This window comes from Morone saxatilis, unplaced genomic scaffold, assembly GCF_004916995.1.
Source record: "Morone saxatilis isolate NCDOM2014 unplaced genomic scaffold, NCSU_SB_2.0 Contig19, whole genome shotgun sequence".
NCBI classification, from domain to species: domain Eukaryota; kingdom Metazoa; phylum Chordata; class Actinopteri; family Moronidae; genus Morone; species Morone saxatilis.
This window is the reverse complement of record NW_023339751.1, coordinates 11,666,297-11,676,465: the sequence shown is the minus strand read 5'-3', so window position 1 is coordinate 11,676,465 and position 10,169 is coordinate 11,666,297. Positions and strand designations below refer to the sequence as shown.

Here is a 10,169-nt window from a genome sequence, read left to right as displayed (position 1 = left end):
TATCTATCTATCTAAAAATACACAGAGGGGGCTGATTTCTCTCAGGTAGCGAATGATAATGCAATCAACGAAAGATGGGAAAACGACTTATAATGCTTCAGAGAATCCTTGACTAATAGGATTTATGGCTTAGGGGTTCTGGACCTACAACACCTAGAGGGGCGAGGGTCAGTATGAATGTGAGAGAAAGCCAACACAGATGAGTACAAATGAGTGGGGTGTCCACCATGTGCGCCTAAAGTGGTTTAAACAAAACTCAGTGAAATCTGTATTTACGTCATGAAACTCATGAAACTGGATGTTTGCAGCAGTAATCAGATGCTTTCACTCATCAGGAAACGGTTTCATTGTAACAGTAGCTCCTCGAGAGAGAGCAGTCCATCTGCTTGGGAGAAGACAGCAGTGGTGTATGTGTTTGTTGCTATCAGCAGGATTGAGATACAAGCTTCTTGAGGCTCACCGGGGTGGTCAATCTCCTGGCTGTGGGTATCTGCAATGAATGGGGAGAGAGGAGCATCAGAGGGATCAGCTCAGCTCAGCTCAGCTCACTGATCTGCACAGGAAACACCGAGCATGGGAACCCACCAGGGAGTCCAAACTAGTCTCTGCAGTGGAGATCTGCTGATAAAGCCTGACTCAAGACAAAACATACAAGAAAATCTGGAAATGCTCTTGCACTTTTGAGCTCAAATGATGCCTGTTTGTGACTTTAAAAAAGCTGTTACAAAAAGGTTCAATATTGAGTACCAATGATCAAAGTACTCAATCTAGTTTGGCGAGGTACAAGGTACAGTGTGGACTGCTATCTCATGAAGAACGATCGCCAAGGGATCAATACAATAATGCTGAGTCAATGATAACCATAGTTAAATATTGGCTTAGAATTTCAAGTGTTTGCTCAGTTTTTCATTGCAATATCTTTCATAGATGGGGGGACAACTACTGTGTTGTGTCCTGTATTACACTTCATCAGTGTCATTACTCTGTATTATTTATCCTAACGTACAGTGCATTGTTCAACACTGTGGAATAAGTAGGCCAATTCAGATGCAGATTTTATACCACGCTACAAAAATACTAAAAGTAGGCTACATAATCAGCAATATGTAGGCTACGTAGTGTCAAAAGTGATACTTTTATATTGTTGTAGTCATCCTTATATCACTATATCATTGTAGCAAATTATATGAACATTTTAAAAAGTCTAAAAATTAACATATTTGGAAGATAGAGCTTATTTTGATTGCTTTACATACTTTTGTGTATTTTAATCCATGACAATGCTTCATATTTCACAAACCCATCATATATTTTGTAGCTATGTAAAATCTTAGTAAAAGGTAGCCCGCATTTCCCTCCGAATAAAATGGAAATACTTCAACTATAATTTCTAATAGGCTTACCTCACATCTTTACTTAAGTGTACTACTGCATTACCACAATATAATATTTAATAGAGCTGTAAATGTGACTGTCTGACGACTAATTTCCAGAAAAACTGCAAGAAAAGCAAGTACAACGCCCCCCTCTAGTGGTGCACTCAAATTATTACAACATGAGCATTTAGTCACCCCGTGCACCAGGTGTCGCTGTCCCATATTCCGGACACAACATTATCGAAATGTTCCCCTGATTTTTAGCTTATGTCGTTTGTTTTCTGGCTGTCAACACGGTGTGTAAACACCTACACGGAACAGAGCCGTGGAGAGCGGTTGTGTCTGCAGGTCCACGCAGATTATTCATTTAATAAGGGTGAATGGGAAAGATTGTATGGTATTCCCGCCGCTGACTCTGGGGCCTTGCAGGGTGAGAGTCTGGAAGAAGAAAGCCAGTCTCTGGTTGTTTCATTGTGAGGAGGACGCAGTGCGAGATAAATCAGCGCCTGTCGACGACCATGGCAGCGGCGACCGTTGCGGAGGTTGACCCGGCGGAGAGCGAAGGCTGCGCCGGGTTCGCCGGCGTCCAGAACCGGGGCTGGGATGAGTCTCAGCTCCGAAAGTACTCCTTCCCAACCAAGCCCATACCCAGACTGTCTCACACGGACCCCAGAGCAGAAATACTAATAAACAACGAGGTAAACCGACTAAGTTAGCTTGCTGAAACTTTTAACACACACTATCGGTTAAGGGATCCATGTTTTTTATTTATTTATTTTATTTATTAATTTTTTTTGGAGGGGGGAGGGGGGGTCAATTTGATATGCTTTAATGGCATGAATGTTATAAACAAATATTACCATATTTCATATTCATGTGTTTCATATTAAGAACCTCAAAGGTAGAGCTGCACCACCAACCTTGTTTTAAAAACAGTTTCACTCAGGAAGTGGTGGCTTGGAAACGATGTTGGCTCAAAATATACACTTTGTTATTAGTATATTATCTTATTCATGTATAGCGAGGGACTGACAGTGACAGTGAGCTGCATATCATTTGGTTTAGGTTTATTTTTTTTAGCCTTGAGCGATAGATTTCATCCGAAGTTCATGCAGGGAAATTCTGAACTGAAACAATTAGTGCAATTACTCAAAAGTTGATTATCAGAAATATATTCTGCAGCAATTTTAATACTTTATTAATTATTAATCAATTAGTTGTGTGTTTCAAGCAAAACATGCCCCAGATTTCCCACTTCCAGCTAAACATTTGTAAAGATTTGGCCTTATAAATCTGCCTAAATGACAATAAATTACATCCCAAAATCAGCAACAATAGAATGGCATTTTTCCACATTTGACAATCTGTACAATAAAACGAAAAGCTGAATGTTTTGTAAAAGTTTGCTTGCTACCAGTTGGCTTTTTGTAGTTTTGCACCTGCAAAGCCTTTTGAGATTCAAGTTCAAGGGTAATCCAATCAGTGATGTCACATGAGGTAATTGACATCTGGTTGGTGATGGTGGCTTGTGTTTTCATGGGGAACCTATTCATCTGAGTTATGCTCATTAATGTTAGTGATTCCTGACAGAATGGAAACATCCAGGGGTTCATTTAAGTGTGTCTCATCCAGATGCAGCCCAAACATATGTGTTAATATAGCAAATTAGATTCTGCAGTAGCAGAACTGGACCTTTCTCCTAGTCCTTATTAATGTAGACAGGAATAGAAATGTGTCATCTTTAATACTTATCAACACTGACCAGGTTCCATTTTTCCTCTCTGATATTGATGATTCTATTGCACGCTAATATACAGTCATCAGCTATTGAGCAATGGTTCACAAGAATAGTGACAACAATCTTGTCAAACTAACCCAAGGGGCACATACGAACTTTGTGACGTTCAAATGTGTGGAAGTGGAAAACATTTTTACAGTTTTCGAACATGCAGATTCTTAATTTACCATGTTAAGGAAATAATATACCTTCAAAAAAACAAACAAACAATTTAAAAATGTTACATGAAGTCATACTCTGAAGTAGTGTTGATTTGACTGAATTTGTTAACAGTGAGATTCATATTTTGCACTAAAATGTCTACTGTGAGATTAGACATACAATTTTCAGGTTATAATGGGATAAGGGAATAAGTAAGAGATCATAATAACCATAGTTTGTTATAATGTAGCATACAAATATTATTAATATTACTGAGCATCATAAAAGTGAAAGATAAAAAAACCCATGCATGCTATGCATCGTGTATCCCTTTATTCAAACTATATAAAACAGTCTCAAATTTAAATTGGAGAGGTCATTTTCAACAGGAGCTGTTTGATGTTTGACTCTGAAAAATGAATAAATGAATGAATGAATGCATTTATTATTTTTTAAATCCTTTTAAGCTGTAATGTGGCGTTCGACGTTCTTATTATTCTAGAACTCCCCCAACGGCCAATCACAGACGCGCGCGTGCCACAGTGTTATAGAAACAGCGTTGATATGTCCAAATATGGGTTGTTCACTCTGTCGCTGTGTTAGACCACGTCAACTGTAAAAGAAAACCCCCATTAAAAAATAAAAACCCGAACCCTGGGGACACAGAATATGTCCCCAGATGTCCCCGTTTTTTAAAACGCGCCACACAAAGCCGGTTTTTACAATGAGCACGCGACGGCGGTAGCATGAAACCGATATCTGAAGCACCAGAGCGTCGCATGCGGCCGGTTGTTTCTTTGCGGGCACCTGCCACACTAAAGTTATTAGTTGGGATTTTTCTAACATCATGTTAACTGCTCAGGACCGCAGAGTCCCGTGTTCTCCGGCGAAAGTGAAAGCGAGAGCCGGTGCAATGAGAGACAGGCGGCGGGAGCGCGCCCACCGGTCTACGTTCAGTTAGTCACGTAGCCCTCGTCCTCAAACTCACTGTGTCCAATGCCACACACTGCACTATCAATGTGCTGTGTGTGTGTGTGTGTGTGTGTGTGCTGGGATGTATGCATGTTCCCTTTTTGTTTTTGTTTAAAAGGTTCTTCTTCTTATTCTAGACAGAAATATAAGTATCTGCAGTTTGGGGATTTTGTGACACAATGAAGATGAAACACATGCAGCAACTGTAGATGTTTATGTACAACCCTTTTTTACAGAATAGGGTTAAATTTTGCAGTCTTTTTTTTTTGCGACTGTGTTTGACCTATTTTGCGAACCACAGGGAAAGCAATAGATGTTCAAATAAAACTGCAGTTTTATGCAGTTCCTGTAGTTTTAGAAAAACAACTTTAGTTCATACAGTAAATGATTATAAAATGCCGCAGTAACCTTTAAATGAGTATGGACAAACAGTCTTTTCTAGCAGTCTTGCAGTGATTATTTATTGCATTATTCAACAGGGATCTTGCTTGTTTTTAGTTATACTGTTCTGAGATGTCATTTATCTGTTTTCAGGAACCAGTGGTTTTAACAGACACAAACCTTGTGTATCCAGCTCTCAAATGGGACATTGCATACCTACAGGAGAACATTGGACATGGAGACTTCTCTGTTTACATTGCAGAAAACCACAAATTCCTCTACTATGACGAGAAAAAAATGGCTAATTTTGAGAACTTTGTCCCCAAGTCACAACGAGTGGAAATGAAATTCTCTGAATTTGTGGATAAAATGCATATAACGGAACAAATGGGAGGAGAGGAGAGGTAAGAGATATTTCTAAGGATATTTTAGTTGGGACAGGAATATGATGTAAGCTATGTTTATACTAACCCTGCCAAGGCTGATGCTTAATCTAAACTAAATCCTCTCTTTGGAGCTCAAACAGGGAAGTAACCCAAGTGTCAGGAACAAGATGTGATTGTGCTGCAGGTGTGCTTGACAGTGAAGGGGTATTTTCCCTCATGAAATGTAATGCAGCACAGGAAAGTGGAGCGAATGACTAAGCATTCACACAGATCAGGGTACAGAGCTATTACTGTGACCTGACTTGGCCTGTCCGCACATGCACAGATCACTTACAAAAGTGAACTCACTGTTTGACTCGCTGACGCTCCCAGTGTCTGTTATCTATTTGGATTTGCACTGTCTACTTCCTGTCATATTGTTCTTCATGGTTTAAAGGAGATGTAGTCTGCTGGAATACACGGACCTTGTAAACAAGCTTATATCCTGCAGACGCATTCATAGCACTTGTGAAAATTAGCTGCATTGCAACTTCTCCCAGTGTAGAGCAAAGTGTCGCATACATTTTGCGTCTTTTTTTTCTCTCTTGCATTTTAAGGGTATATCTGCAGCAGACCCTGAATGACACAGTAGGGAAGAAGATTGTTCTTGACTTCCTTGGTTTCAACTGGAACTGGATCAACAAGCAGCAAGCCCAGAGAAGCTGGGGACAGCTGACATCCAACCTGCTGCTCATAGGCATGGAGGGTAAGGTATCTAGCAGTAGTTATCCACTGCATAAGGAATGCAGTTTCAGTTTTCTGCTGTTCAGCGTAGGTTACTATGGCTCCTCATTTCTCTTTGTCCTCAGATTTTTTCACACATTTTCCATTAATCTTTCCGCACCATAGGCAATGTGACACCGGCACATTACGACGAGCAGCAGAACTTCTTTGCACAGATCAAAGGCCATAAGAGATGCATCCTCTTCCCTCCAGACCAGTTTGAGTGTCTCTATTCATACCCTGTGCATCACCCCTGTGACAGACAGAGCCAAGTAAGGCCTAAAACTTTGTATATTTGTGATTTAGTTCAGTTACCTTCATCTACAGTGACAACAATAAATCCCCTCAAATACATTATAGAACAATGTCTACACATAAAATAAGTTATGAAGATACTGTGGCAAGATTACTTGAAATAAGAACATGCATTTAGTAAAATGGTATATTATTCTAAAGTAAGACCAACAAATGTCAGAAAAGTAGGAATTGATTAAATGCCCTTTACAGATGTATGAGGCACAGTATGTTTTGTAATGAATCCATATTTTTCATTTATAGGTTGATTTTGATAACCCTGATTATGAGAAGTTTCCCAATTTTAAAAATGTTGTTGGCTATGAGGCTGTTGTGGGCCCAGGAGATGTGCTCTACATCCCCATGTATTGGTAAGAAGTACTTCTGTATGGCTTTTCTATATAAATGATCTATACTAACATGACTTATGTGGAAAAATTCGCTCCACCACTAAATCAGCTGATTGTCTCTAGGGCATTGAGTTCCTTAGATGCACTGCTAACTGATGTTTTCATGCTCTCTGCATTTCAGTATGATATTCTTTGATTTAACTGCTCAACGTGGTGTTAGAAAATTATTTATCAATGTTTTTATCAATGCGCTGTTTACTGTTGCCTCATTGATTGGCCCAGAATTGGCAGACATTTGTGCTGTCAAAGGTAACAACTGTATAATGCAGTTGTAATTGTTTGTAATAAAGCTGACGTGTTGGAGTATGAATCCACAGTGAGTGTAGGACATCGGTGTTATTTTATAAATCACTTGTAGAAGTTATAGTATATAGAAATAGTCATAATAGTCACTGGTGTGTGTTGATTTAAAGTAGTTTACTAGGAGGGCTGCAAGTTGAGGAGCTCATAGTAAAAATGAGCACCTCCTTGCACAAGCTTTAGTTCCAGAATAAGCTAAACTTACATTGGTTTGGTGACAAAAATGTACAACTATGTTCTGTAGTTCGAAATGTTTGCCCCCAGTGATTACATTTCCTTGCATTGACTTTTTTTTCTTTTTTCTCATTCTTTCTATGTCATCACTAAGAAAGTGTAAGACAACTGTGTGTTACCTGATTACTATACTGCCTCTTTCTCCCACAGTAGATGTCTGAGATAATCTATCCTCTGCTCATTACACTCTTAGTCCTGCCACATTTTATTTCCACTTGCTTATACTGCATGTAGTTTCTAGAGCAATCTCGTACTTGCATTTATGATGCTAACATGAAATAACAGGTAGTTTGGTGGCAAGAAGAACTTCAGGAAGTTGCTCTTTCATACCCAAATTTGCAATTTTCTTCTTTCTTCAGGTGGCATCACATTGAATCACTGTTGAACGGTGGAGTGACGGTCACTGTAAACTTCTGGTACAAAGTACGCATATTTGAGTTATTACAACTATTACTTTAACATTTGTGTTACTGGCATGTTTCTTCATGATCACTCACCTATTTGACTCATTTGTTCAGGGTGCCCCCACACCCAAGAGGATCGAATATCCCCTACGAGCGCATCAGAAGGTGGCCATCATGAGAAACATTGAGAAGATGCTGGGAGAAGCACTTGGAGACCCACATGAGGTAAAACTTGCTTTTATATCCCTTGCACAATACCAACTCCTTCCTATAATCAGTGTACTGACAGCATAAGTCACACATGAATGTCACACTGACAGTTTCTAGAACATTAAATCAGATCCACATTTAGGTCACCTGTTACATGAAGTCCCTAGGGCATGCTGACCCTTCCAGCAACCCAATTACTGCGAATATTTATGGCTTACCTGATTTAGTACAAAGAAAAGATATATGCGGTCTGGGACAATGGGTAAAACAATGTAATATGTCGGACACTATATGAAGTAGCTGATTCTAACCATGAATCCTTTTTGTTTTTCTATAGGTCGGACCTTTACTGAAAACAATGATCAAGGGCAGATATGACCAGGATCTCAGTTAGAGCCCCACCCTCAAAACTGTTAACTAGACTGCTTCGGAAACTGTATGCGTGTGGAAGTGAGACTGCTGCGTGTGTAATGCGCATTCTGACTTTGGAGCTACGTATCACTGCATGGCAATAGGTGGCCATCTTGAAACCATAATGCTTCAGTCGTCTCCGAGTGCCATGGCCATCGTAGTACAACAATTACAGAAGACACATGTGACTTACTGATGGGAATTCGCCCTACTTGAAGAAATATTTGAAGAGGATGCCTAATTTGGCACAAGTCTACATATATTTATGTGAATTAATCTCAGCATTCTTATAATTTAAGCTAATGGGTATTTGGGTGCATTTGCTCAGCCAGTCGGTAGAAGTCTAAGATTGGTACCTTTGAAACAACCTCCATATTTTGACCACTAATGGATGAGTCAAGGGGAATTTATATATAGAGTACACATCAGTTAAAAAGATAGCACATTTCTTATATACGTGTAATAACACAGTTGTGGGTTGATTACTAAATGTATTATGATCATACTGCATTTTCCATCTCTATCACAAAGACAGCTTTAAAACTGAGTTGGTTCATACCACTAAAGATGACAGGTCTTGTAAGTGTTTTAAATTATTTATCCATGTAATCTGCATTGTCGATATGCCTGCCTACATGGTTTTGGGGAGTGAGCTGCAGGAATGTTCAGTTGCAAATAAGACAGCATAGACACAGTAATAAAACACAGTAGTACAGTGATTAAAAACGGTGATGAAATATGATCAAAAATATGTGTGGGTATGAAAAAAGGGGGGGATCATATATTTAGTTGAAGGAATACGTGACCGCTTGCAGCTAAATTATTTTAGCAGAGTGATTGCTTTGTGTTTTATTTATGCTCCAGCTTGTTTGATTTATATTTCAAAGACTTTATTGGATGTGCTATTCTGCGTACCAGTAATAAATGAGAGGGCACAGAAAATCAACCTTCTGCAATTTTAGCTGCAAATAATTACATTTAGGAATTAAAAGAAAATACTGTAAGTTACTGTTTTGGGGAAGCTTTTCAAAGTAATTACAGATTATTTTTTCTTGGGAATATAATGGTTGAAACAGTTGATTTGTTTTAATATAGCATTTTATAAATAGACTGAACAAGCAGGACCATCTGCTGGGATGTAGCTTATATATCAGCCATTGCAGAGCAACATAACGTACCATCTAGTGGTCAAGTTTGCAGTTGCATGTTAAGCTTGAGTTGTCGTTTCCTAGTCAATGCATCATACTGCTATAGTACAAACATTCAAGATGTTGTATTAAATGTAGCAGATCCAAGATAAACTTGCAATGTGTATAAAAGTCTAATTCTGGTTGAAAACTTGTGCTAATGATTCCTTTAGGTTAGCAATTCTCAGAAATGCACTTATTTTTACTTACAAGCAGCCATATTATAAAAACCTTAGTGTTTAAAGTTTAAAGTGCTCTCTCCGTCTGTAAAAATGTACATTAAAAAGGGGAGGATAATTTCATATATTGTGCTTTATGTGCCAAACCAATGTACAAACCAGTACATGGGTATCTTTGTAATCAGAAAGCTTTGTCTGTTTGTGAAATTGGATGAATCATGTGGTGAACTATAAAATAGCAATACCCAAGCACTTAATTCACGGTTCAACCTTTGAATTGCTGGGAATGTGCATATCTGTTTACAAATTGCACGGCGATGGAACAGGGCTACTTCCTCTATAAAATAATTTACCTGATGTAAGACTGAAGTTTCATCTGTTTTGCTAGGTTAACCCTGTTTACTAAATGTGCCTTGCACAAACAATGGCATGGCACTAAACGTTGCAAGGACTTGATTTTATTATTATTTTTTAATCTTCATTTTATGGTCAAAATTAGTTTGTTTTCACTCTGGCATTAAATAGCTCTAAAAGGTGGGACTGACAAGGGTTCATAGAGATAGAAAAATGTTTTTACTGATGGATGCCTGAGTTTTGTTTTGAACATCCAGCATGTGCTCTTGTTCCTCTGATTAAAGTTTGTTTGCAAAGTTCTACAATGCTGAGTTCTGAATGACTTCTTAAAGATGTGATGATGAAATAAATTATTTGGTGCTTTTGAATT

General features: G+C 38.6%; 1 protein-coding gene across 1 annotated transcript; it reads left to right on the top strand.

Annotated features, from left to right (window-relative positions):
* The first annotated feature begins 1,662 nt into the window (after positions 1-1,662).
* hif1an (hypoxia inducible factor 1 subunit alpha inhibitor) lies at positions 1,663-10,104 on the top strand. Its single transcript, XM_035663130.1, has 8 exons — positions 1,663-2,074; positions 4,822-5,072; positions 5,651-5,799; positions 5,943-6,088; positions 6,375-6,481; positions 7,414-7,477; positions 7,573-7,683; positions 8,006-10,104. The coding sequence occupies exons 1-8, from the start codon at positions 1,895-1,897 to the stop codon at positions 8,060-8,062; spliced, it is 1,065 nt and encodes a 354-aa protein (XP_035519023.1). The 5' UTR covers positions 1,663-1,894; the 3' UTR covers positions 8,063-10,104.
* The last annotated feature ends 65 nt before the right edge of the window (positions 10,105-10,169 follow it).

What these genes read in the sequence shown, in the direction of transcription:
- hif1an (XM_035663130.1), top strand. Translation starts at nt 1,895, where the DNA reads ATGGCAGCGGCGACCGTTGCGGAGGTTGACCCGGCGGAGAGCGAAGGC. An exon ending in CCTGTGACAGACAGAGCCAA is followed by an intron (nt 6,089 to 6,374) that starts GTAAGGCCTAAA and finishes TTTCATTTATAG; the next exon opens with GTTGATTTTGATAACCCTGA. An exon ending in CACTTGGAGACCCACATGAG is followed by an intron (nt 7,684 to 8,005) that starts GTAAAACTTGCT and finishes GTTTTTCTATAG; the next exon opens with GTCGGACCTTTACTGAAAAC.